Source organism: Oncorhynchus nerka, linkage group LG13 (assembly GCF_034236695.1).
Source record: "Oncorhynchus nerka isolate Pitt River linkage group LG13, Oner_Uvic_2.0, whole genome shotgun sequence".
NCBI lineage: Eukaryota > Metazoa > Chordata > Actinopteri > Salmoniformes > Salmonidae > Oncorhynchus > Oncorhynchus nerka.
The window spans coordinates 32183253-32211039 of record NC_088408.1 but is presented as its reverse complement, the minus strand read 5'-3'; the positions used below and the strand labels follow the sequence as shown (position 1 = coordinate 32211039).

At 45.7% G+C, this 27787-nt stretch overlaps 1 protein-coding gene across 1 annotated transcript; it reads left to right on the top strand.

Moving 5' to 3' along the window:
• The first annotated feature begins 36 nt into the window (after positions 1-36).
• ift172 (intraflagellar transport 172) lies at positions 37-27787 on the top strand. Its single transcript, XM_029676659.2, has 47 exons — positions 37-230; positions 1077-1220; positions 1408-1520; positions 1628-1667; positions 1781-1846; positions 1964-2043; positions 2138-2225; positions 2386-2600; positions 2726-2849; positions 3019-3114; positions 3332-3493; positions 3960-4013; positions 4224-4327; positions 4698-4783; positions 6130-6242; positions 6557-6724; positions 7068-7204; positions 7924-8031; positions 8848-8932; positions 9433-9525; positions 9667-9744; positions 9885-10133; positions 10730-10808; positions 11017-11137; positions 12067-12211; positions 12457-12546; positions 12777-12874; positions 13595-13730; positions 13888-14004; positions 15175-15317; positions 15718-15811; positions 16084-16148; positions 16720-16900; positions 19371-19480; positions 20639-20768; positions 20970-21068; positions 21501-21610; positions 22380-22443; positions 23080-23166; positions 23277-23504; positions 23628-23744; positions 23850-23945; positions 24253-24312; positions 24627-24725; positions 24971-25124; positions 26454-26545; positions 27011-27787. Exons 1-47 carry the CDS (start codon positions 192-194, stop codon positions 27098-27100), a joined length of 5247 nt encoding a protein of 1748 aa, XP_029532519.2. The 5' UTR covers positions 37-191; the 3' UTR covers positions 27101-27787.

The window sequence follows — 27787 nt, the reverse complement described above, 5'->3', positions numbered from 1 at the left end:
TTTTTGGGTAACACGCCCACATACGTGCCAGACAACTGTAACCAGGGTGAACGGATGTTTTGAAAAATGTCTGCCTCCCTTATCAACATAACCAATTCTAACGTTAGCTAACGTAAACAGCAGTAACTTCGGGATTATATTATAAAGACTAAACATTGCATCAGTTACATAGATTAGTATAGATTTCAACCATGCAACTAAAGCATCTGAAGACGCTTTTAACGCCCCAAGTAAGCTCGGCCATTTTACTACTACAGTAGCTAGTAACGTTAACCACCACAGCTAACGTTAGCTAACAAACTATAATGCTTTGATGACTAACGTTAGCTCGCTGCTAGCTAGCCCTAGTATGCCTCGATGTGTTATGTACTGAATGTGTAGCAGTCTCTTATTTTCCTGCATCACACTAAACAGAAATCTCCACACTTAGTGCCTTTAGGTCTCCAACCTAGGCTATTGCTGTTATCTGTCCCTTCATCTCACAGCACTTTTCTCAATCTGGTCATGTCTTTCAGATGGTCTGATGGCACACATGTGGTGCAGAGTATACTGTCACTTAGGCACAGTTACTTATTCAATTCCCACCTTAAAAGGGAACAGCATAGGTTTCACCAGCGTCAATAATCCAGAGTAATACAGATGTGAAATGTATACAACTGGATCCCGATGAGATTCGGTTTCATGTGGCGATATCCAGATGAACAATGTCTTTGTGCGTCTGCATTGCTTGCTGTTTGGGGTTTTAGGCTGGGCTTCTGTATAGCATTTTGTGACATCTGCTGATGTAAAAAGGCCTTGATAAATACATTTGATTGATTGCTTGATTGATTGATATCTAGCAAGCCTCAGCAAGTGTCCTTAACTAGCTAGATAACTTTTTACTAACGTTAGTTAACTTATGTCCATTTTTTTTCTTCAACTGAAGGTCCTAGAGGTCAGGGTGTGTAGACTTTTTGGTGTGTGTCCAGAGGCAGGATTGAAGAAAAACACTGCCAGGTTCACTGAGGTTACAGCTAGTTACCCGTGTGAAGTAACTATACTGACATGGTATCCAAATTGTTGTCCCTTTACCACAGGAGGGAGCTGCAAAAGTGACTTGTATGACATGGGCACCGAATAATGGCAAATTTGCTGTATGCACTGTGGACAGAGTGGTCTTACTGTACGATGAGCAAGGAGAGAAAAGGGATAAGTTCTCTACTAAGCCTGCAGACTCTAAGGTTAGTAGGCATCTCAGTTGTCAAGTTTGACTATCATGTAATCCTCTCATCAATGGTGTACACACAACTTTTTATCTGACCAGTTTGATACCGGAAGCTTTTCCCAGAAACACTCACACACAGCTTGCAACTGAATCTGGATTTTCGATAGAGTGATAATGGTCTTGTGAAATGTATCTTCTTGCAGTATGGAAAGAAGAGCTATGTTGTCAAGGCCATGGCATTTTCTCCTGACTCCACAAAAATTGCCATTGCCCAAACTGATAACATAATCTATGTCTACAAAATCGGAGAGGAATGGTAAGAATGCTTCTGGTATTTGTATTTAGGCTGGGTTTGGATTCACAGATGGCCCTCTCTACCATCTCTTTGTCTCAAGTGTGATGTTTCTTCTTTATTTCTCACAGGGGCGAGAAAAAGGTCATCTGCAACAAATTTGTACAGACCGTAAGTAATCACACATTTCTGGGATGAGATAGAACTATGTCCAAGCTCTCTTTTGAGTTTCTTACCAAAATACAAACAACAGTCAATTGAAAAGCAATCTCATTGTGTTCCAGAGTGCTCTGACTTGTTTGCTATGGCCAGCAGAACACGCTATCGTTTTTGGATTAGCGGAGGGAAAGGTAAGTCATTTACACAATCAATGTTTTTTTACTGCCAGTATTTTCAATAACAGGAAGTACTATGAGTTTTCAGAACATTGTGTTGGATCTTGATAAGTTTAGTTTGCTTCCTCCCAGGTTCGCCTTGCCAACACAAAAACAAACAAGTCATCTACGGTCTACGGGACAGATTCCTATGTTGTCTCATTGACATCAAAGTATGTGCCTTTCTTTTTCTTTCTTTAAACCCTCTCATTCAAAGTTATAGTCTGATGTTGTAGCTCTAATGCTGTACTCCTCTCTGTCTGCTAGTGTTTCTGGGAAGGGCATGCTCTCAGGCCATGCAGACGGGACTATTGTAAGATATTTCTTTGATGACGAAGGCTCAGGAGAATCTCAGGTACTGTACCCAATACTGACATTAAATCATTTCAATGTGTCCCTTGGAATTTTCTCATAGTACTCCTTGGGTCAAACCTTTTGCTCTCATATTTCACTGTTAAAAAAAAACATCTTATCAGGTAGATGCGTTGATGCATGTCTCTCCAATCCTTTTACAGGGCAAATTGTTGACCCACCCTTGCCCACCATATGCCTTGGCATGGGGCACCAATAGCATCATAGTGGCTGGATGTGACAAGAAGATAGTGGCCTATGGCAGGGAGGGTCACATCCAGCAGACTTTTGACTACAGCCGAGACCGCTCGGAGAAAGAGTTCACTGTGGCTGCCACCAGTCCCAGTGGACAGTCTGTGGTCATCGGCAGCTATGACCGGTCAGTCTTCATTTTGATACATCAGTATACAAGTAATAAGCATGATATTACAAACGTATCTTACATTGCTTGGAAGCAGGAAGTTCTGAGTGATAAACTGTTTTGTTCAAATTATATAATTTCAGATTGAGAGTCTTCAACTGGGGTCCTCGGAAAGGTGCATGGGACGAAGCATCCCCTAAAGAGATTCCAAACCTGTACACCATCACTGCCTTGGCCTGGAAGAAGGATGGCTCACGCCTCTGTGCAGTGAGTAACCATACATGAATGATCACACCTGTTCGCAACAGTAATGAAATACTTGATTTTAGCTCCCAGTACTGTAGAAAGTAGACTACACGTTGCCTTTCACAGCTTTTTGCAATTCTAACTTTTGTGACAGCTTCATAAACATGTTTTTGTCCATCCCTGTGTTCAGGGTACACTGTGTGGGGGAGTGGAACAGTTTGACTGCTGCCTACGGAGGAGCATCTACAAGAACAAATTTGAGATGACTTATGTGGGACTGAGTCAGGTACGTTGTGGTATTCACCGCCTTCAGTTCAGAACGATAGCGGGGCACTGCAGTTAATCTGACGGGGTATGTTCAACTTGAGTCCTTGAGTTGTGGCTCAGAGACATGGTTGTATTGAGCTTCACTTATCATCACACCACCCTCCCAACAGTTCTTTGTCACTTATTTCCTTGCGGGTTTGAGGCTCTGACTTACTAACTGAACAATGTGTCTCCAGGTGATTGTAAAGAACCTGTCTACAGGGATGCGGGTGGTGCTGAAGTCCCACTACGGCTATGAGATAGACGAGGTGAAGATCATGGGGAAGGACCGCTATCTGGTGGGCCACACTTCTGATACCCTGCTACTGGGAGACCTGGCCTCCAACAAGCTCAGTGAGGTATGATGGTCTGGCCATTCACGAATCCTTTACTCTGCTAGTTCAGGTAATTCTTTCTCTACCTGCTCATGTGTGTGGTATACATACTCGAATTTGAAGTGAGCCATTGGAAGAATCAAGACACTAAGTGCAAGAGATGTTTTTTTATGGGCCACCGTCCCCTCCTCTGTGCGAATATTCTTCCATATTGTCTGTGGCACAGTGAGAAACAAATTGCTCTATTGGAAGTTCCAAGGACTTGTTTTAAAAGTTCAAGGGCTGTCACGGTTCGGTGTGCTAATCCCTGTTTAACGGAGAATTCTCAAAGAGCCTTCACTGGAGCTGGAGTGCTGCTGTCGAAAATGACAGACATACGCGATAACGGGCTGCAGTATGTATGTGTGTGTGAGGTAGTGTAAAGCAGGAAGTGACGCCCACCGCACTTCGCCCCGGGTAAACAAAGACCCCTCTGCCGTTCTTTTTTCAGGTTGCATGGCAAGGCTCCGGGGGGAATGAAAAATTCTTCTTTGAAAATGAAACGGTACGATTCCATTCTTCTGTCCCTGTTTAGCCTTGTCTGCAGTTTATGTGCTGTAGTGAGGAGTTTTCAGGTTCTGCAATCCCAATTTATGAATAATAAAATACACGTCATGTCCCTGTTAACTGCCTGTCATTGCTTCTTGAACATAGGAATTCAGAATTCTCTCCTAATGGTAGGGAGTCAGCTGCTGACTGTGATGTGTTGTGTCAGGTGTGTATGATTTTCAACGCTGGGGAGCTGACGCTGGTAGAGTACGGCAGCAACGACATCCTGGGATCAGTGAGAACTGAGTTCATGAACCCACATCTAATCAGGTTGGCTTTCACTCATTCTCCTCGTAATGCATATATTTACAGCATATTATATTATAGAAAGCAGTTGCATTTTCGAACGTCACTGAGACATTTTTTGCTTGTCTTCTACTCTTATGTGAAGAATGGTCACTAGGTGGTAGTGTTGAGCTTTTGTTTGCACATGACAGTCGGGCATACTTTGAATGCATGAGAAGGGTAAGCGTTTTGCATGCAGCTGTCAAGTCCGTTTTCAGTGCACAAAGTTAGTCATTACAAATCCATCCTAATATATTCAGGCTGTCAAGATTGTCAGATTGGAGATATTTCTGTGCTAATGTTTGGATGTTCAGTTTTAACATTCCCCCTCTGCTTACTGTGTCTGCATCTCTAGTGTTCGTCTCAATGAGAGGAAACAGAGGGGGGTTGAAGGCAACAAAAAGTTAGCTTACCTGATTGACATCAAGACCATTGCCATTGGTAAGTGTGTGTGTGTGTGTCATGTCATGAATATGTGTGATGCAGAGTGTATGCTCCTTGAGATGGTGAACCGAGGACACGAAGACATGACTTCTGTGCCGCAGAAGGGTTGTCTTCTGGTCAAGGTCAAGCCAAGGTTATGACTCTGGTGCTTGTTGACTACAGCTTTTTATTCTCAGGCCTTTAGTTTTTCCAGAAATGTAAAATCGTGTCATGTGTTTTTATCTAGGCTATTACTATCTAGTGAAGGAATTTTCATCCAGAGTGACCGTGTGAAGTAATTGCTAAATATTTTAACTAAAAGTGTCGGTCACCTTCACTCCAAGGCCAAGTTCCAGCCCAGCCCTCCCATCCAATTCTTATTTGCAGATAAAGAGAGTCTAACACACAAAGACGCTGACCTGCCCTTTTTGTGATGGATGATGCACATTCATGTAAAGGCAGGCAGGCGCTGCTCCGAGCGACTTGGTCCCCACGTTGCTAGGTATTGAATTAGGTAAACGACTGTTTGATTTTAGCGGGCCCACCCCATCCCTCTCTTACCCCACTCCTCCCCTCTCTCCATTGGGGCAACTTAAGACGCTAGCGCCTGTGAGGGCCGGTAAAGAAGGATGCTGAGACAAACAGGCATATGCCGCTTCCAGATAACGGGCCTTTCAATTAGGCGCTGACCCCATGGTGGGCGGGGTGGTGGGCGGCGGTGTAGAGTCTAAAGCACGGCCCAAGCCCAGACCCCGCCACAGTGCAGTGCAGGGCTGAGCTGAGCGCCATCTGCCCAAGCCCTGTCCACTTCCGGTGCTAATTAAGTCCAGGCATGTCCTTCTGTTGCTGCCGAACAGTTTTTTTGTTCAGGTGGTGAAAATGAGAAACAACCTCCATCCAATTTATTTCTCCCCTTTGAATGACAGGAGCAGTTTCTATTTTTCTTTTGTCGCTTCTCCCCTCCCTCCCTCTTCCCTCCCTCTTTCCTTCCCTCCCTCGCTCTGAAAGTGTAAATTGGAAAATGCTTTTTTAGCTTCTCAGAAGCTTGATTACAGAATAAAAGGAGAAGCGATGCCAGACCTCTCTGTCAGTGGATGTATACTACTGTGAACATTGACATATTCATATTGCATCATGGCTTTGTTCTGTAGGCCCCTCACTTACAACATACCATTTTATCTCTTGTCTCTAGCAGATATATAGATATATAATGTGGCTTTAAACACGATACACCACCTACCCTCTTAGTACAAACTCTGGAGTTGAGAATGTTTTCCTTCTCGGTCTCTCGATGCCACCAGTCATTGATTGCTGCTACGACCTCGAGGCACAGCTCAGGTAATCTCTCTCCCTCCCACTCACAGTGGATCTGGCCGGCGGATACAACCTGGGAACCATCAACCACGACTCCAAGATTGACTGGCTGGAGCTCAATGAGACGGGGCGCAAGCTACTCTTCAGGGACAAGAAGCTGCGGGTGAGGCAGCAGCAGCAGCTCAAAGTAACGGGCTGCCTAGAGCTATGCCTGTTTGATGTGCTCGCCCTGGGCAAAGGATGCCAAGCATTTTAATTGGGAATCCCTTTGGGAGCTTTTGACTAAAAAGTGACTCATTGTACTCAGATGTTTCGCTATGGTTTAGAATTTGTTGTCGAGGACCCAGTAGAGCTGAAATTCTGGTTTTGAAAGGTGCATTACTGCTCGGATTTGAGTTTATTTGAGTAACAGACCTGCTTCTCTCTCTCTCTCTCTCTCTCTCTCTCTCTCTCTCTCTCTCTCTCTTTCTCCCTCAGCTCCACCTGTATGACATAGAGAGCAGTGTTAAGACCACAGTGTTGAGCTTCTGCTCCTACGTGCAGTGGGTTCCTGGCAGTGACGTGGTGGTGAGCCAGAACAGAGGCAACCTGTGTGTGTGGTACAACATCGACAACCCAGAGAGAGCCACCATGTTCCCCCTCAGGGTGAGGGCAGGGGCAGGGGGGGGATCCGGCCAGCTCAAATGCTACTGGCAGGGCTAACGTTAGTCACCGTGTGGCTGAACTACTGAGCTGACTACTTTCTGTTTATAGACCTTGAAGTTTAATACCCAATGTGACCAACTGTGTGTCGCTCTTCTTTTTCACCCCCCATCTGCTCGGAAACATTAATTTAGTAATGCCTGTGTTCTTATTGTCCTCCTCTGTTTTGACGAACCTTTGATTAAGTCTCTGAGTGCAGTGAAAGGCACACAGTGTAATTATCTCCTAGCAGGTAGAACTATAAGGGCTGAGAATAGGGCTGATTTGGCCTCTCTGTTTTCCACAGGGGGATGTGGTGGATCTGGAGAGGTCCAATGGTAAGACAGAGGTGATTGTGACTGAGGGGGTCAACACTGTGTCCTACACCTTGGACGAGGGCCTTATCGAGTTTGGAACAGCTATTGACGATGGCGACTATTATAGGTTAGTATATACCTTTTAAGAATGCAGTGGGTCTTTCGGAATGCACAAAAGTGGCAGCTTACAATATATTACAATTCTAGTTGCTGAATTGGTTTTTGATAAGATCCCTAATTGTGGAACATCCAGGGTGGAATTAATGTGGGTTTAGAATGCAACTATTTTGGTCCGCATTCCACACTCAATGCCGCCTATTTGAAGTGCATGTAGTCTATTTTGACATCTGCCACTTTTCTTCTTCAAAGAGGGGCTTAGGTGGTGGGGTCGTGGCAATGGGTGCTGTCGACCCCTTTCTGAGCGGCTGAATTTTGTAGAACATTTTACAAGCCACCATCTTGACACTGTAGAGAAATGTGTGCATTTCAGAACATTTCATACAATGAATTCTATTCATGGCTAATACTGTGTTATCTTGCTCAGACATACTCACAAAATGAATACTGCTATATTCATTGTTTTGGGAATCTTAAATTCTCCCTAACTATGTAGCTTTTATTTTGGTAATTCAATTGTACGCTGTTTGGACTTAGGGGGACCGAAAAAATGCTTAGGTGGAAAAATCCCTGTGTTCAAACTGTCACCCTATAGCTGTTGAATCTGTTTTTTCTAGTTACACTTTGTTGCTTTCTCCTGCTGTGAGCTGTCCCTGTAGATGGTCCTGCTGTGACTCTTGTGTGTGTGTGTGTGTGTGTGTGTGTGTGTGTGTGTGTGTGTTCCCTCAGAGCTACAGCGTTCCTGGAGACTCTGGAGATGTCCTCGGAGACGGAGGCCATGTGGAAAACTCTGAGCAAACTGTCTCTGGAGGCCCGCCAGCTCCACATCGCAGAGAGGTCAGCACAACGGGGGACCACACGCATACTGCGTCACTCATGCCTCAACATACACATACACACACTCCACTCATGTCGTCGTGCCAAGGGGGCTCGGTAAAACCTAAACAACAGCACCGTTAGGCTTATCTAATACAATCCTTTCTCTCGCTCTCTCTCCGTTTTAAGACGTTTAGCCCGGAGCAGCCTCCTCCCTCCTCAGTGTTTTTATCTGAGCTATGCGTACGTGACTGGGGGGAGAAATAGTACAGCGCTAAGCAGTTCACCCAGAACTGAGAGTACTCTGTGTCACGTTGAAAGATGTGTCCCTGGCTAGAAAAAGCTATCTCTCTCAATAGGACTCACTTAACTTACTCTGGTGGTGCTTACTTAAGCTTTTGTGATTTTTTCTTTCTTCTTTGTCTTTCGCTTTTTCTGCAGGGTGAAAGTTAGATTTGACTGTAGCATGGCATCAGTAACGCAGCGGCCGTTCCTGATGTATGGGGGTTGATTTACATACATCATGCAGAGGGGGAAAAAAAGTTTTTGTCTGCAGAGGAGAATGTAAATGAAGGAGGGTAGGTAGCTAAAAAGAGATGCTCTTCTTTTGATTGCGAACGCAGCTTATTAGTGTGATGCAACTTCCCCGAAAGCTGGTGATACAGGCGGCCTAAGTTGGAAAGCCGTTGAAATGTTCACCCCGGCGCTGTAGCGTGGCTGAAGGCTGTCGATAGAACTCCCTTGGTGTTTGAGGTCATGTCAAGAGTTTTTTTGTCTGTACACATTTGTTTTTGCTGCGCCCTCAGTGTGCCTTAAGTTGTTTTGTGTGTTTTTTAGGTGCTTCGCTGCCTTGGGGGATGTCTCCAAAGCTCGCTTTCTGAACCAGACTAACAACATCGCTGACCAAGTCTCAAAGGAATACGTACGTACTGTAGTGTGTTGGTCTGTCATGCATCACCGGTCCACACCTCCCTTCATAACTGGCAGTAGATATACTGAGTAGTGTTGGAGGCTCTAGTTTGGGTCCATCGTCATCCAGGCCCTGAGTTGGAGGCAATCCAATCCAGGTGTCCCATCTGGGGCCACGGAGCTCAGCCCTGGGTGTCTGTTGGGGCCCCTGTGTGGGTCTCTCTGCCCCCTTGGAGCATGGACACATTGGCACCCCTGCCAGCACAGCTGCTCCCTGACTGGCCAGGCCAGTCAATCCATCCATTACATCACTCTGCTCCACTGGGCTATTAAACTCCATTAATGCTAATCACACACATGCATGCCCACACACGCAACCCCAGCACCTGTTTACCATTGTTGAATGCAGGGCGGCCTGCCCCAGTCTGATAGAAAGGACATGCCATTCCCTGTAGCCTTTCAGAAACATGTTGAAGTTGGTCTTATGTGACACTTGCCTTGTCTAATCTCCAGGGTGGTGATGGTACCGAGTTCTACCAAGTCAAAGCACGCCTCGCCATGCTGGACAAGAACTACAAACTGGCTGAGGTGTACTATATGGAGCAGGTAGGAGGGTGTAACCTGAATGTTGGAATGTCTGTCTAACACTATACAACTCAGTGAAGCGTTTGGTCTGTAGGGAAAGCATGAAGAGCCTCCTCTGTCTCACCGGCATGTGTGTCGATGTGTTGTGTAACCGCTCTGTAGAATGCCATTGATGAGGTGATGGAGATGTATCAGGAGCTTCACATGTGGGACGACTGCATCGCTGTGGCTGAGTCCAAGGTAAACGAACACTGAGAGACTGTACTACCCGCACACGGCATTGTTATTTTATCAGCTATCTGCAAAACAATTAATAATAACAGAGATTTTCCCCCATGAAACTGTGCAACATAGCCCTTATTGAAGGAGTGTCTTCCCAGGGCCACCCAGAGCTGGACAACCTGCGTCACAGCTACTACCAGTGGCTGATGGAGACCAACCAGGATGAGAAGGCCGGCGAGGTCAAGGAGGGGGAGGAGGACTTCACGGGCGCCATCAACCTCTACCTCAAGGCGGGCCTACCGGCCAAGGCCGCCCGATTGGCTATGAGCCGCGAGGAGCTGGTCACCAACTCTGACGTCATCAACAGGATCGCGGCTGCCCTCATCAAGGGAGAGTTCTATGAGAGGGTGGGTGTCATGACTGCTGCAAAATCCCACCGCGAACTCGGCGGCTGTCGTTACACGAGGCTTCTTCAAGACGAGTATCGTGTCCAGCGACAGAGTAAAAGTCTTAATGGAATGAGGTGAAAGGTTGCTTAGATCCCGCTATGCGCTCCTGATGGAGAGGCCCAGAGCGACTCGGAGTGATTGTCTCGCAATGTGATTTGTGTGTGATAGAGAAGTTGGTTTGTCTCTGGTAAGGCAGGTGAAGTTGGTGCAGAGAGAGACAGATGTGTTCTAGCTCAGTGTCTCTGTACAGCGTGAACCTTTGTTTCCTGCCTGTGTCTCTGTGGTGGATGACTCCTCTCCTCAGAACCGATGTCAGGGAAAGTGTATGTCTGTCTTAATAAAGGATGTGTCTGGGAGGATGTTAGTCGGCCTTCTGTTTTTCTCTCGGTCTGCTCTTTTTCTCTTGCTCTCTCCCTGAATGTCTCTCTTTCTCTCTGTTTCTTTCTCTTTCTGCTCTTGAACCATCTGGTTATGGACCAGAGGCGCTGTAAGTGACTTAATGAGAGGGAGGAAGTTGAGTTGAACTAAGAAACTTTCCTCTCTCCCATGATCAGGCAGGAGATCTGTTTGAGAAGATCAGGAACAACCAGAGGGCTCTGGACTGCTACCACAAGGGTAACGCCTTCAGGAAAGGTAGGCCTGACACAGCACTGAGGGTGAATATAAGAATGAATATCGCCAGTATGTAATGGTTAGGACGAGACCATTCATACAGTATGTATTAGTTATTTCATTAATAGCCCAGTCATTATGTTGTTGACTGAGTTGGATATGAGTTTGGAGAATAAACTGTGAACTGTATTGACGTTAATGTAACCGTGACGTCTTTCCCTGAGCGGAGCTGTGGAACTGGCTCGTGTTGCCTTCCCGGCTGACGTGGTGAAACTGGAGGAGGCCTGGGGAGATTACCTGGTCCAGCAGAAACAACTGGACGCCGCCATCAACCACTATATAGAGGCTGGGTGAGTCAGCGCTGCTGTCTGCCCATCACGTACTACAAGGAGGGAGGGAGGAAGAGAGGTGTAGAGGGAGTGATAGAGTGACGGATAGAGATGAAAGGAGTTGGGAGGCAGGAGGAGGTGGTGTGAGGGGTTTGTTTATAGTGAAGTGAATGATTCATTTCCTGTGTAATCAAATGGAGGTGTTGTTCATTAGGCAGCGCAGGGCTCCAGTCCCGAGGGCAGGCTGCTTTAGATAGCACACTGGATGCTCATTGGATGGCTGGCCCTCTGGTAATACTGTGGTGGTCTGACTGACTGGCATAATGGGCCTCGCTAAAGCTCCATCCCCTACTAATCACTTACTGCTGGGAATCAACACAGGAATCAACTGAAGAAATAACCAATAAAAGTGGTTTGACAGGATTGTAACATTGAGTCTTAATTGCCATTCTAGTCTTAATTGCTCCCTGGTTGGGCTGGACATAGCCTATTAGTTGTTCCAAGTGGATGAATAAAGTTGCTTTGTATTGTATTCTTTGATTAGTTCTATGTCCTTTGATGGTGCAAACGCCTCCTCTCGCCCTCTTCTCCTCTATCCCCCTCTTCTCTTCTCCTCTCCTCTATCCCCCTCTTCTCTTCTCCTCTCCTCTACCCCCCCTCTTCTCCTCTCCTCTACCCCCTCTTCTCCTCTCCTCTATCCCCCTCTTCTCCTCTCCTCTATCCCCCTCTTCTCCTCTCCTCTATCCCCCTCTTCTCCTCTCCTCTACCCCCTCTTCTCTTCTCCTCTATCCCCCTCTTCTCCTCTCCTCTATCCCCCTCTTCTCCTCTCCTCTACCCCCTCTTCTCCTCTCCTCTACCCCCTCTTCTCCTCTCCTCTATCCCCCTCTTCTCCTCTCCTCTACCCCCCTCTTCTCCTCTCCTCTACCCCCCTCTTCACCTCACTATCGTAGCTGTTCCTCGAAGGCCATCGAGGCTGCCATAGGGGCTCGCCAGTGGAAGAAGGCGGTCCATATCCTGGAGTTACAGGAAGACCGGTCAGGAGGGAAGTACTACCTGAAGATAGCCCAGTACTACGCCTCAATCCAGGAGTACGAGGTAAGAGGAGGGAGGGAAGGAGAGAAACGCAGCCTTATTCCGGCTGTTCTGATGAGTCAGGGGCCTTGCAACGTGGCAGCTGGCAATGCCTGCTTATTCCAGACCTGACTCCCTGCTGCCTCGGTGCTGCATGTTTGCATAAATTAATTAAAGTATTGATGCATTACTTACTTTGAGAGCTGGAATCCACAGAAAGGAATGTACAGTATGTCTCTCTCTCTCTCTCTCTCTCTGTGCGAACCCAGGTTGCAGAGCCCCTGTTTGTGAAGGGAGACCACATCAAAGATGCCATCGATATGTACACGGTGGCTGGGAGGTGGGAGCAGGCTCATAAGGTATGCATCCTCCTCAATGTCCCATCTTATCATCTGGCTCGCCCAGCTCAAAATGGCAGGCAGTTGATTGTAACAGGATACACTTCTGTGCTTTCTATGTTTAGTTGTGACAGGCCTGTGTGTTCTTTTAAAGTGGGATGTTATGCACAGTGAATTGGAATGACAATCACAGTGAGTTAAAGTGACGCTTGGTACGGTGTCCATGCGCACTCACACACATTGTGTCCTAGCTGGCAGCGAAATGTATGACCCCAGAGGACGTGTCGACTCTGTACATCAGCCGAGCCCAGGACCTGGAGGGAGAGGGGAAATACAAGGAGGCAGAAAGGTAACCTCTCTCTTTCTTTCTACCTCCTCTCTTCCTCCCCACTCCCTCTCTCTTCCTCCCCACTCTTCTTCTTTTCCTCTCTCTCTCTCTCTCTCTCTCCATCCTCTATCATTCATTACCCTCCTCTGTTTTCAACCCGTATCGACCAAAACCCTGCTGCCAAATTAATTATGGATTTTATCACGGGCAAAGTTTGCTGACATTGGGCTACAGGGGCCTGATTTAACAGTCACTTTATCCAGAACATTGTCTGTTGTAGTTCAGGTCAAGGTTCTACTGCCTCAAATTGACAAACAAAAGTGTTCAATTGCTGTGCATTGATAGCAAATTGGCCTTTAATAAGGTGCCCTGGCTGCGTTGTGTCTGAAACATAATCATTACACCTAACTGAACAACCCCTCTCGCCCTCTAAAGGAGCCTGTGCCTTTCCATATTAGACAGAGTCATCTCCCTCACACGCTGCCAGCCTGCCACAAAGACCGTGTGTCACCACGTGCCCCCAACTCTGTGTCATCCCAATACCTGTCTATTTTATTGATCTCTACTGTGACAAATGTGGAGCAGAATTCATCATCAGCAAAGGGCAACTTCATTTTGTGATGAGAAGTGATATTTTCTGCTCGTGCTTAATTTGCGGTTAATGTAATCAGAGATTAAGAATGACTCCATTTTAGTGCAGAGCAATGCAATCAACTGTGTGTGTGACTGGAATTTTCGCAGGCTGTTTGCGACAGTGGAGGAGCCGGACCTGGCCATCACCATGTATAAGAAGAACAAGATGTTTGACGACGTGATTCGACTGGTGGCCAAACATCACCCAGACCTGCTGTCTGAGACTCACCTGCACCTGGCCAAGGTCGGAGATAGGGGGCGCTGTCGAAAGAAAAAACATAAATATCACATTGGTATCAATTTGAAAAATATCTTATGAGAGGGACTCGATATGGTTTAGATTAGCCAGGATAATTAGTTTGTCAGGTTACTGAGTCTGCGTTGTCTAATATTTATTCCAGGAGTTGGAGACAGAGTCCAGGTTTTCAGAAGCGGAGTACCACTATATGGAGGGCCAGGAGTGGAAGGGTGCAGTCAACATGTACCGTGTCAACGACATGTGGGAGGAGGCGTACAGGGTACGTGTCCACATTAGAGCCTGACCGATATGTTTTTTTGTGTGTGTGTGTGTGTGTGTGTGTAACGATATATCGGTCGGGCTCTAGCCCACATCACAAGTTGACTTTCGTCTCTCGCTGAGAGTCCCTGAGATAGTGAGTGTCTGTGAACAGCAGGACAGTGTGACAGTGTGATTATGACGCCCCTGGCTTGGCCTGTAATGCCGTATCGAGGACAGTGGTCTGTGCGAACACAGCAGCACAGGATGGATGTGTTACACTGCAATACCTCTCACTGCTTACAGGCCTCCTAACACTCTCTGTAAAAACATCACCACCTGGCTGCAACTCTGCTACTTCGGCTTCCTTCTTTCTGGCCCTCCACTATACTATAGAGGCCATACACTGAGTGTACAAAAACTTAGGAACACCTTCCTAAAATTGAGTTGCACCCCTTTTTCTCCTCAGAACAGCCTCAATTCGTCGAGGCATGGACTCTACAAGGTGTCGAAAGTGTTCCACAGGGATGCTGGCCCATGTTGACTCCAATGCTTCCGACAGTTGTGTTAAGTTGGCTGGATGTCCTTTTGGTGCTGGACCGCTCTTTAATCACACGGGACACTGTTGAACTTGAAAAACCCAGCAGCATTGCAGTTCTTGAAACGCTCAAACTGGTGCGCCTGGCACCTACTACCATACCCTGTTCAATGGCACTTAAATATTTGGTCTTGCCTATTCACCCTGATTGGCACACATACACAATCCATGTCTCAATTGTCTCAAGGCTTAAAAATCCTTCTTTACCCTGTCTCCTCCCCTTCATTTACACTGATGAAAGTGGACGTAACAAGTGACATCAATAAGGCATCATAGCTTTCACCTGGTCAGACTATGTCATGGAAAGAGCTCCTAAAAGTCCCTAATGTTTTGTACACACCCTCTTTAATTAACACTCAGTTGCACATCCATTTATTAAGAGCTTCACTACAGAAATGCCATTCATCTTGCTCTCTCTCTACAGCGATCTCCTCTCTCACAGTTCCTCTCTCCTTCACTCTGCCTCTCCCCTATTTGGCTCGCTCCCTGCTCTCAGCATGTGCAGTGAGCGACACGTGAGGCGGTTGATGGTGGGAGCTTCGGGCGTATGAATCTGTTGTTCCTAATCCTCTTCCCCTCCTGCGTGTGTGGCAGGTGGCGAAGAGCCACGGGGGAGCCAGTGCCCACAAGCAGGTGGCCTACCTGTGGGCCAAGAGTCTGGGAGGGGAGGCTGCCGTCAAACTGCTCAACAAGTTCGGTCTGTTGGAGACCGCCATCGACTTTGCAGCAGACAACTGGTGAGCAGATCAATGCACTGGACTGCACTTTACTGTACTGCCTGGAACCCCATGCTCTTCAATATTGCTTTCATGTTTACGAGGTGATTAGGAATGTCCCTGTAGTCAAGTGTCCATCACTGGGAGGTACTTGAAGTATCTGATGTATTTGTTCTCTGATTGACTCAGTATGAAGCCTATGCAATAGCCTGAAATGTTCAGCAACACAGAATTTGAAAATGTCTTTATTTTCACTTTTATTGTGGTGTTTTACTCATAGTCTGAAGCATTGAATACTATAGGCATAAGCTGTTTAAGACCTTCCCCATTCGTTCCTAGGACTCAATATTGATGAAGCTGCTGTACCTCTGTGACCTTGACTAGGGAACTGGTTTTGACCCTTCTCTTGTCCTCCTCCCAGCGCCTTTGACTTTGCCTTTGAGCTGGCTCGTCTCTCCACCAAGAACAAGATCCCTGAGATCCACCTGAAAAACGCCATGATGCTGGAGGATGAGGTAATATATATATATATATATATACACACACACACACACACACACACACACCACTTCCAACTCCTCCTCCCAATCCCAGTCACACACTCATTGTCATTCAAGGTTACTCTGCAGCTTGCATCGTCTCAAAGTTTCAAAAATATTTACTCCGTTGCCTGCCCAAATGTGGGTCTGAGCGCAGTGTTTCTCCCTTCTCCAGCCATTAAATGTCACCCATGCATTATTAATCCCTCCACCACCGAGCACTGAGCCGTGATGTTTCATTTTTCAAGGGCAAGTTCGCCGAAGCCGAGTCGGAGTTCATCAAAGCGGGGAAGCCAAAAGAGGCAGTGTTGATGTAAGTGTATCAGGAGCTTTTCTTTTGTGGCGTTGGCATGTGTCCCCTACAGAAGTCAAATTTTCAAGCCTTCCTGAGTCGACTTCAAAAGGAGCGCTGGTGCCAGCACAGCTCTTGCCTCTTCCCCTTCAGAACTTCCCCTCACTTCTCTGTACATTGGTTATAGACCACCTATTAAGTGAGTGTGAGATGATGTGGTGGTGCAGGCAGACAGGTTTGGTTGGAGGGGAGCTCAACTCTCACACAGGTAGCAGAGGAACTGGAGCCCTGTCACCGAGACTGTTTGATGTCTGCTTCCTGGAGAGGGGTGGGGGTGTATAGGGTGGGAGAGAACTGTAATCTATACTGTAGACAGACCTACAGTATGACAGGGCTACTGGAAGATCACAACATTAGTGTTTTTAGTGGCATATCGTCTGGCTAATTTAAACTGGAGTTGGAGCCCTTTAATCTGTGAATAACAAGTATTTCAGAGAGTGTTTGCTGTCTGCAATCTGATAAACAAAACGTTGAACTTGAACCTGTAACAACACGAGGGAGGTTAAATCACAGCCCGGTGTGTCCCTTACAGGTACGTCCATAATCAGGACTGGGTTGGAGCCCAGAGGGTGGCGGAGGCCAACGACCCTGACAGTGTATCAGACGTGCTGGTGGGCCAGGCCAAGTTCTGCTTCGAACAGAAGGACTTCCAGAAGGCTGAGGCCTTCCTCCTCAGGGCTCAGAGGCCAGAGCTGGCCATCAAGTACTACAAAGTAAGAGACTGGGTGTTTCTCAATATGCGTTACCGTGCTCCGATCACGCATATTAGAACACGGATCGGCAAATTTCAACTGAAAATATTCCCAGGATTGTTGAATTGTTGTAACCACTTAAAAACCGCCACAAAATGTATTGCAAACAATGGTGGCTGGTTTTGAGCTGAAGCGAGCGAAAATCTTCACTGGCTTCGGAAGGAAAAGTTGCCTACTCACCTCTCATATGCTGCCTGACAATATTTGATCTCGACACATTTAATTAATACATGCTCTGTTCATTTCGACATGTTTAACTACCTACAATGTCCACTGTAGCATGGGAGTGCGCAGTGCTTCTCAAATGTACATTTTTTATGCATTCTACTAAACAGTCTCCTTATAGACGTCCATAAAAAAATGTTTTACTGGTACCGGGGGACCTTCAGACACCTGTGGGCGACCTAGAGCAAAACAACCTACATGTACAGTGCCTTCAGGAAGTATTCAGAACCCTTGACTTTTTCCACATTTTGTTACATTACAGCCTTATTCTAAAATGGATTAAATAAAAAAAGTTCCTCAGCAATTTACATACAGTACCCATGGAGTCCACCTGTGATAAATTCAATTGATTGGACATGATTTGGAAAGGCACACACCTGTCTATAAGATCCAACAGTTGACAGTGCATGTCAGAGCAAAAAACAAGTAATGAGGTCGAAGGAATTGTCCGTAGAGCTCCAAGACAGGATTGTGTCGAGGCACAGATCTGGGGAAGGGTACCAAAACATTTCTGCAGCATTGAAGGTACCCAAGAACACATTGGCCTCCATCATTCTTAAATGGAAGAAGTTTGGAACCACCAAGACTCTTCCTAGAGTTGGCCGCCCGGCCAAACTTAGCAATCGAGAGAGAAGGGCCTTGGTCAGGGAGGTGACCAAGAACCTGATGGTCACTCTGACAGAGCTCCAGAGATCCTCTGTGGAGATGGGAGAACCTTCCAGAAGGACAACCATCTCTGCAGCACTCCACCAACAAGGCCTTTATGGTAGAGTGGCCAGACGGAAGCCACTCCTCAGTAAAAGGCACATGACAGCCTTCATGGAGTTTGCCAAATGGCACCTTAAGACTCTCAAACCATGAAAAATAAGATTCTCTGGTCTGATGAAACCAAGATTGAACTCTTTGGCCTGAATACCAAGCATCACGTCTGGAGGAAGGCTGGCACCATCCAGTTTTTCAGCAGCAGGAACTGGGAGACAATTCAGGATTGAGACAAAGATGAACGGAGCAAAGTACAGAGAGATCCTTGATGAAAGCCTGCTCCAGAGTGATCAAGACCTCAGACTGGGGCGAAGGTTCACCTTCCAACAGGACAACGACCCTAGGCACACAGCCAACTCAACGCACTAGTGGCTTCGGGACAAGTCTCTGAATGTCTTTGAGTGGCCCAGCCAGAACCTGGACTTGAACACAATCAAACATCTCTGGAGAGACCTGAAAATAGCTGTGCAGCAACGCACCCCTTCTAACCTAACTGAACTTGAGAGGATCTGCAGAGAAGAATGGGAGAAACTCCCCAAATACTGGTAGCGTCATAGCCAAGAAGACTGCTGTAATCGCTGCCAAAGGTGCTTCAACAAAGTACTGAGTAAAGGGTCTGAATACTTATGTAAATGTAATATTTCTGTTTTTTTTTCTAAAAACCCTGTTTTTCGCTTTATCGTTATGGGGTATTGTGTGTAGATTGATGATTTAATTTAATAACGTTTAGAATAAGGCTGTAACGTAACAAAATGTGGAACAAGTCCAGGGCTCTGAGTACTTTCTGAAGGCACTGTACGTGTTTGGGAGAGTCTCACCTTTCCACAGAGGGTCATATTAGCGTGTAGCCCAAAGTGTTGGGACGCTACGGGCAGAAGTTGGTAGATCGGCTGTACCGACTTCAGACGAGTCCCAAGACGCTCGTAGAGCAAAACAGAGAAATCCATGGTGTTCGTCTTTCTATAGAGGGGTCATAATAGTTTGTAGGCCAACCTGACGACTTTGTGCGAAGACCGATTTTCGTGATGTCTCATGGTCTAATAAACACCGCTCTAGCTTTGTCACCTTTCACTACAGCTGCGGAAGTGCAACATCGGCAGATACGGTGGATTGAGAAGCGTCCAATGGAACTAAACACATATCTCTAGTTTAAACTGACAGATTTTTATGGGGATTAATGTGTTATGTTAATAAAATTTCCGCGGAGGCGCGGACATCGACTCTAGAGTTTTTTTTTCAATCAGAGGGTTCATAATCAAGTCAATTCACCATTCCCTGTGTTCTGCTATCTAGTGGTAGCTTTACAGAGAACACTACATGTTAGACAGAATACTGCGCTCCGCAATGTTTTCATTCCATAATTCACACTGGTTGTTTTGCTGGATGTGCTTCGCAGAGTTTGGTGCCCCCCGGGTACTTGAGTGTTGTTGTTTTGTTGTCTCAGGACGCGGAGATGTGGAGTGATGCCATGCGGATCTGTAAAGAGTACCTCCCCAACAAACTGAGCGTCCTCCAAGAGGAGTACGAGAAGGAGGCTGCCAAGAAGGGCTCCCGGTGAGCAAAACACACAATAACACCTGTGTTTTTTTTTTACATCACTTGTTCCTGGTTATTTTAACGTTTTAATAACTCTGCTTGTGGTCTTGGAGAGGCAGAGAAAATGTGTCTGAATGTTACATGTTAAACGAGAAGGAGAAGAAAGAAAGGGCTATGTACACACTGTTGTGATGTGGTCTGTTATTAATCTAGATGCTCATTGGGTCGGTGCGTTATTAAAACATGGCAGCTTTTTATCCTAAATTAAATCCATAATGAGCAGCTAATTAAAGTGCAGACACGCAGCGCCTCTTATTCGTCTCCGACCATCATTTCCCTGCTTTTAATGACTTGTGGGAAAACATCAAAGGCATGTCAAAAGGACAGGGGAAAAAAGGAAAGTAGGACATTTATTTTGCACAGTCTTCAGTTCAGGCCCCAATTGAGAGTAATTCGGCCCTCTTGTACTGTCAGTCATGCTCAATTGAGAGCCAGAACTCTCTAACACATGTTGCCTTTCACTTTGACTCTTGTCTCTGTCTTTAACATCACAAGGGTTGGGTTTGTAGCGCAGTGGAAGAGAGATCTAAAATTTTAACGGGGGGAGTCTGTGTGCAGGGCACTGTGTAGAGCAGAGGTGTCAAAGAGACGGCCAACAAGGGGGTCCAATAGGGGTGTGAAAACAAACTCAATATACTTTAAAATGACTAAAACCAAACCGAAATGGTGTATAAATGATAATGGACCTACGTTCATACAGTTTCCTGAAAAATGTCCAGCTCGCTAATAATCACTGAAGTGAAAACTAGACCGTCAGGGAGCATTAAAAAAAGATGGATAGAGGACCATTTTTTGCACGTTTTGACAGCGAGAAAACTTAACACATTTTCAGTGCGGCCATCCGGACCTCGATGAAGACCGAATGTGGCCCCCGGGGGCAAAATGTCTTGTATTTGCCTTCACAGTAGTGTCTTAGAATACTTCCTTAACTTTAACATCAACAGACATGTACAGTTTTATTTCTGTTCTTAGAATGGGCTTCCAAGTCTTTCATTCCAGCTCTGTTATTCCCTACACATCCATCTGGTCCCTCGGTTGCTTAACAATGCAGCTCAGTTATAGTTAATTCATAGTGCCAAGGTTCTATGTCTGTGTGTGTTCTGTGTGTGTGTGCAGAGGGGTTGAAGGCATGGTGGAGCAGGCCAAGGAATGGGAGCTGTCTGGGGAGTACGCCCGGGCTGTGGAGTGTTACCTCAAGGTCAAGGACTCCACCAACGGGCCCCTTATGGAGAAGTGCTGGATGAAGGTGCACAAAAGAACTCCACGACTGGCAATGAATGTCACTATAACCTAACCCACACGTGCTGTCCTTACAAACCAACTGGTGTATGACACAAGCCTCTATCTGTGGCCTTGGATGACTGTCGTGCCATGTGATGTTCCCTGTGTGTTTCTGTGACCCAGAGTGGAGTGCCTCATTGTTTCCTGTGTATGTGACCTCCCATAGGCTGCTGAGTTGGCCATCAAGTTCTTGACCCAGGAGAGAGCTGTGGATGTCATTCACTCTGTGGGCCCTCGCCTCACCCAGCTCAGGAAGTACAGCGCTGTAAGTCACCACACACTTCCTGCTGTTGATACTCAATACTAACTAATATGGATTATTTTGTGTTATTTTGTAAATGCATGGTTTTAGGCTGCTGTATGTCAACAGGTATGTGAAATTTTATTGGAAAAAATGCTTTTTAGAAAGTATATTATTATTGAGTGTAGCAGAAAGGTATCCAACCAATGATTTTGTAGACAGGACCCTTGTGTCGCTGATACAAATATTTATTGGACAAAACTACATTCAGAAACAGCTTTTTATTAATCTAAACGTGTGTGTGGAGGCCGTTCTGCCAACGGAAAGCGATGGTTTTGGTGCGAGTGTGTTGATTGAAAAAAAGACTTCCCCAAACCAAGGCGTCCATGTTTTATGCCTCGTCTCTGGCGTCCTTCAAGAAATCTTTTGAGATTCCAAATGTTTTATTTTCCTCAGGCGGCTGAGCTGTACCTCAACCTGGACCTCATTAAGGAAGCCATAGATGCATTCATTGAGGGAGAAGAATGGAACAAAGCCAAGAGAGTGGCCAAGGAGCTGGATCCAAGGTGAGCCTGTCGGCCAGGCCCACCACTACGGCTCTGCCTGGTCGCCCCTAACAACAAGCCTAGCCGGCTAGAATACCTCATCTGTCATTAGGCTACAGAAAGAGAAAACACACAGAGGCCTCACAGGCACCCGTCAGCTGTTGCTGCCTCTTGAAAACAACACAAGGCCTAGGATAGAGGTAGCTCCAGACCTCCAGTTAATGAATGGAATGAGATTCCTGTTTCATCTATTCTGATGTTACATTATAGTCATTTAGGATCTTATCCAGACTGAAAGACAATAGCTAACTTTACAATGGTTTAGTTATTTATTGTACATTTTGTTGAAGCCTATTCGATTAGACAATGTGATTGCGAAATTCACACGGCTGTTGTCATGCTTGACTTAGCCTTGTCTCAACATCCCTGCTTGCTCCCACTTATTACTGTGATGCCAGTCTCATTATGCTGCTTTAGTACAGTGCATTTGTGTTGTGATTTGTCTATCTGGGGGACTATTACATGGTTGCATTGCTTCCGTGTACCCCAGCTCCTGAACAGTCATCCTACATAACGGAGGATCATTTACTTTCCTTCTACATTTGTGTGTCTGTCCTAACGGCTCTGTCTGTTGGAGGCTTGAAACACTCAAAACATTCAACTCTGGCTGAAAATTATAGTCCTTATCATATACTGTAGCTGGTTTATTTGATTCTTGATTGTTTTGCCGTTTTCAAGCGCTTTGAGATGAAGTTAAATACCTTTTTTTAATCGTAATATATTCATGTAGGTTTGAAGATTATGTGGACCAGCGATACAAAGAACACTTGAAAAACCAAGGCCAAGCCGATTCGGTAAGTAGCTACAATTGAACGATAATACGTATCGCAAATAATAAGCCGATTTCTCAGTCGTGCCTAGCAAGTACAGTATAACTTACAATATCCATTTTTTAGGAATAAGCTTGTGATTTTTGCGGTGGTGTACTGTTAAGATGTCCTATCATGCCACAGCGTATGCCCACCTCTAATTCCTCAACTCTCCCTGCCTCGTCCTGCTCTGCCCCCCTACTGTTGGTACGAGATCATTGAGATGGTGGCCTATATTCCATCCACTCAGAAATCAGAGCTGAATAACAAAATGGATCCACAGTCCTTGTTCTCTTTGTTTTGCCACATCAATGTGGCTCAGTAGCACTGATGTCTCTAGTTGAATAAGGAAGTCTGCCTGCTGAAAAGAGAATGGCATATTTCGAGGGACTGTGCGTATTGTCTACATAATGCACCAAGACTTCATAATGTGGGTGTTTGTAACCATCAGGCTGGTTTTGAGACGTGTTTCAGAAAGCAGACTATTACAAGGCTTTACAAGGCCATTATTACAAGGCCATTACCTTATAAAACTACCAAATGTCCTTCTGTAGTAGTGTTTCTGTTTTTTAGATAAGTGTATACTCTTAACCACTAAATGGTGATCTTCTCTGGTTTTAGCTGGTAGGAGTGGATGTCATGGCAGCTCTGGACATGTATGCTGAGAGAGGCCAATGGGAGAAGTGCATAGAGACGGCTTCCAAACAAGTACTGTGTCTACCGTCAACACTCCTCCTTTTAGTTTAATTGTCTTTCATCCTTTTCGCTGTATCTTCAGTTTCATTCCCTTACTGTTTTTATTTCTGTAATACTTGTAGAGTTACAAAATCCTCCACAAGTATGTGGCCCTGTACGCCACCCACCTGATCAAAGAGGGCCGTGCAGAAAAGGCCCTGAATCTGTACGCCCAGCACGGAGCCCCAGCCAACCCACAGAATTTCAACATCTACAAGAGGATGTTCCTGGACCTGCTGAACCTGCTGGGTAGAGACGGCGCTGAGTCCTTCCGCATGTGGGCTGACCTGAGAGACGTCATGCTTCTGCTGGTGAGTACAGGACCAGAGAGAGACAGGGGACTATAGTGACAGTATCTGGTCACAGTGTATAATGACCATATTTGATGTGTATGGGTCCTTTTTTCATGGTCTCGTTGTCTAATCTGTTTGCAGTGTGAGAACCTGACCAAGTCTTCGGATGCCAACTCTCCTGCCCACGAAGAATTTGAGCAGATGCTGCTGATCTCTCACTACTACGCCATGCGATCCGCTGCCAACGGGGTTGACCTGGTATACATACTGTACTCATCTTTTATTTTACTCAGCCTGTTTTTGTATAGTATTAGCTGTGGTACACACTCACATCCCCCATCACTCTCCTCTCCATCCCTCCAGGTCAGCGTGGCTGCCAAGCTGTCCATTTCCCTGCTGCGCCACACGGAGCTCATCCCAGCTGACAAGGCCTTCTACGAGGCAGGCATGGCTGCCAGGGTAAGATAACTGCTCATATGAGCCTTAGCCAATCACGGGAAGCAGAGAGGGGCTTGGGGGGGTTGGTGTTGCTAGCCCCATGGGAAATATTCGGCTCAATGTCCCCTGAGTCTGTCTGTGCTCCAGGTAGACCCATTGGAGGGGTTATGAATAATTTTGTGCATAAACTGCATTGTGAAATAGCCTATCGTCCCACGTTCAAAATGAAATTATTTGTGGAAATGTAAAATCTGTTTTTTTCAACTTCATTATTGGCATTTAGTTGTGAATGTCAGGTTGATGATGATAAATGTGATTCTCTCTACAGGCTTTGGGCTGGGAGAACATGGCCTTTATTTTCCTCAACCGCTTCCTGGATCTGTCTGATGTGAGTCTCCACCCAGCTTTACCTGAGGGGGTTTCACCTCAGCTTTACCTGAGGGGGTTTCACCTCAGCTTTACCTGAGGGGGTTTCACCTCAGCTTTACCTAGAGCTGCAGACTATTTCATTGAGCATAAAATCTTCACAAGTAGCTTATATGATCTATAGCAATATAGATTTCATCATAACAACAGTGGTATGAGTAACTATCCCACATCACATTTTTGCTTTATCCATTGTGTTTTAATTAGATTGTTTGAAGAAGAGATAGTAAGTGAATGTTGTCTTGGTGCCTGTTGTCTGTGTTGTGGTGTTTCCAGGGGATAGAGGAAGGAAACTTAGATACTCTGGACCACTCTGATTTCCAAGACACTGACATCCCCTTCGAGGTTCCTTTCCCTGCTAAGCTACACGTCACTGTAAGGCACAAATTGATTTTTTGCTGTGTCTTATAACATGACAGGTCTGAAATGTTGTGGTCATGTGACTGCCCTGTGCCAGTGTTAGTTTGATAGCTCTATATCACTGTGTGGTTATATTGTTGGCTTTGCTATGTAACTATATAATGACTGTGTGTAATGATGCTGTACTGGGACTATCCTGTGACAATAGGCTGCGATTGTATTATTATGAGGCTGTTGTTGATCTTGTTGTCGTGTTCCAGGATGCCCAGCGTGAGGAGATCCGTGACTGGGTGTTGACGGTGTCCATGGACCAGCGGGTGGAGCAGGTGCTGCCCAAAGACGAAAGAGACACCTACGAAGCCTCTTTACTGGCAGCAAACACGGGCATCCGCTCCCTGCCCTGCGTCATCACAGGTAGGTGGGATAACCTCCCCTACAGAGCACCTTACACTCTCCCGTCTCTATTGCATTACCCTGGTGTCTGGGACTGTACCATATCTACTCCAGGGGCGTGAAAAGTCTTGGTGGGTTTGTATGAGGGAGCAATTACTGGAGAGTCTTTTACCTTGGATAATTATTTCATAATTGCCATGTTATTACTGTTATTTGCTTGCATTCACATGGTTTCATATGAACCCCAACATATGTGGTTCTTCAACCTAACTAGTTGATGGGAGGTGAGAGTGTATACTGTACTGGTAGGCAGAGCAGAGGTGCTGTCCAGGGTGCTGACTCCTGCTTGCTCAGAGGAGGCCTGCGCCAAACCTAAATGACAGAGTGAAAAGAAGGAAGCCTGTAGAGAATACAAATATTCCAAAACATGCATCCTGTTTTCAGTAATGCACTAAAGTAAAACTGCAAAAAATGTAGGTAAGAAATTAAGTTTTTGTCCTGAATACAACATGTTATGTTTGGGGCAAATCCAACACATCACTGAGTACCACTATTCATATTTTCAAGCATTGTGGTGGCGGCATCATGTTATGGGTGTGCTTGTCATCGGCAAGGGTGTTTTTTTAGGATAACAATAATCGTAGAGCTAAACACAGGCAAAATCCTAGAGGGAAACCTGGTTCAGTCTGCATTCCAACAAACACTGAGAGACAAATTCACCTTTCAGCAGGACAATAACCTAAAACACAAGGCCAAATCTACACTGGAGTTGGTTACCAAGACGACATGGAATGTTCCTCCGTGGTCTGATTACAGTTTTGACTTAAATGGGCTTAAATCTGTGGCAAGACTTGAAAATGGCCGTCTAGAAATTATCAACAACCAACTTGACAGAGCTTGATGAATTTTTTCAATGTAATGTGCAAATATTGTGCAATCCAGGTGTCCAAAGCTCTTAGAAACTTACCCAGAAAGACTCACAACTGTAATCGCTGCCAAAAGTGATTCTAACATGTATTGAAATAGCAGAACATGTATTGAAAAAAATATTTCATCCATTTTGAATTCAGGCTGTAACATAACAAAATGTGGAATAAGTGAAGGGGTATGAATACCTTCTGAAGGCAGTGTCACTGACAAGACACAGTGGCGTATAACCGCTAGTTTACAGTACAGAGATGCAGTGCTATCCAGAGATACAGGGACAGACTGGTCTCCCACAACACCCAGAGGAGTGTGTTGTGTTCATGGAGGCAGTTAACAGACCCACGTATGATGGCAGATCTGTTAATTGGTTGACTATTAATATGAATGCAATCATAATGAAAGCTCTCTCTCTATGCAACCCAGGCTATCCGGTCCTGCGGAATAAGATTGAGTTCAAAGGACCTGGCAAGGCAGCAAACAAGGATGACTGGAATAAATTCATAATGGCCACAAAAGTAAGGAGTTTTTTTAATGTTAGCTCTGGAGTCTACATAACTGTGCTTGTTACCTCCTCTGCTGATTTTAGCTGCTAGTCCATCAGCCCTTAACCACATGAAACACTTGGTTTGATTTATTATGAATCCACATTTTTAATCACGGGCACTCACACAGGTTTAGAATGTTACACTGTGTAGAGTTGAGTCTTAGGAGCCAGAGATCGGCCCATTTTATTTCAGTGTGTTTCATCATCCTTCCTGTGTGTGATTTGGATTGCGGAAGTGTGATTAGTTAAATGGACTAATGTCCACAAACAGAGATTTAAAGACCCACTTTTTGCATGTATGCCTGCTCGCATGCACACAGAGGCACAAATACACACTCGCGCGCACACACTCACACACATACAGTCTTCGTTGTGGTTCCCTGTATGTGTGTGATCTGATATGTGATTAGCTGGTCTGTGTGTGTCCTCCTCCCAGACCACTCACAGCCCGGAGTGCCAGGATGTGCTGAAGTTTGTGAGTCAGTGGTGTGGAGGGCTCCCCGCTTCCGGCTTCTCCTTCCACTGACAGGACCAGGCTGCTGAAAACTTCATCTCCGCCCAGTGTACCACACACCAGCGTACCCAACACTACAGTAACTTACCATCTGCTCAGAGCCACCGCCTTCTCTGAATTATTGAATCCATCCTCGCTCCTCTCCATCTCCATCTCTGGTTTGGTTTTAGTGTTAAACAGTTCACATTATTCCATAACAATAGACTGATATGAGATGACCTGCTGTCTTACTGCTTCATTCATTTCTACAGTGCTGACATCAGCGCAGTCCGTACCGGCCTCCCATTGGTTACTTAGCCCCTGGTGCCAGGTTCCTGTGTCTATATCATTCAGCAGAAAAGTCCTCCTCTCTTCTTTGTGACCTTTGTGATGTGTGTATCTATGTTTGAGTTTTTCATTCCCATTTTCTCTTATGCTCCTGGTAGTGTAGGAGGAATGGGGTAGGCTACAATCAACGTGTGTGTTTCTATTTAGTTGAGAGACTTTAAAGATGCCTTTACGCTTAAGGTGATGTATCTTCATAATCAGAAGTGCTGTTATCTGTAATTAGTGTTCTTTGTTCTGTGTTTCTGGATGATAGGAGAATTTATCATAATGCACTTTAGAATTCTGTATTGGCTTTATGTATTGTTGGTTTATATGCAGTTTTGAATGTATTTCATATGTTGGAAATATAGTTAAATAAAAAAATATTCTGAA

Coding starts and splice junctions, on each gene's coding strand:
- ift172 (XM_029676659.2), top strand. CDS start 192: ATGCAACTAAAGCATCTGAAGACGCTTTTAACGCCCCAA. Junction 2,226..2,385: donor AAGGCTCAGGAGAATCTCAG/GTACTGTACCCA, acceptor ATCCTTTTACAG/GGCAAATTGTTGACCCACCC. Junction 10,809..11,016: donor GGGTAACGCCTTCAGGAAAG/GTAGGCCTGACA, acceptor CCCTGAGCGGAG/CTGTGGAACTGGCTCGTGTT.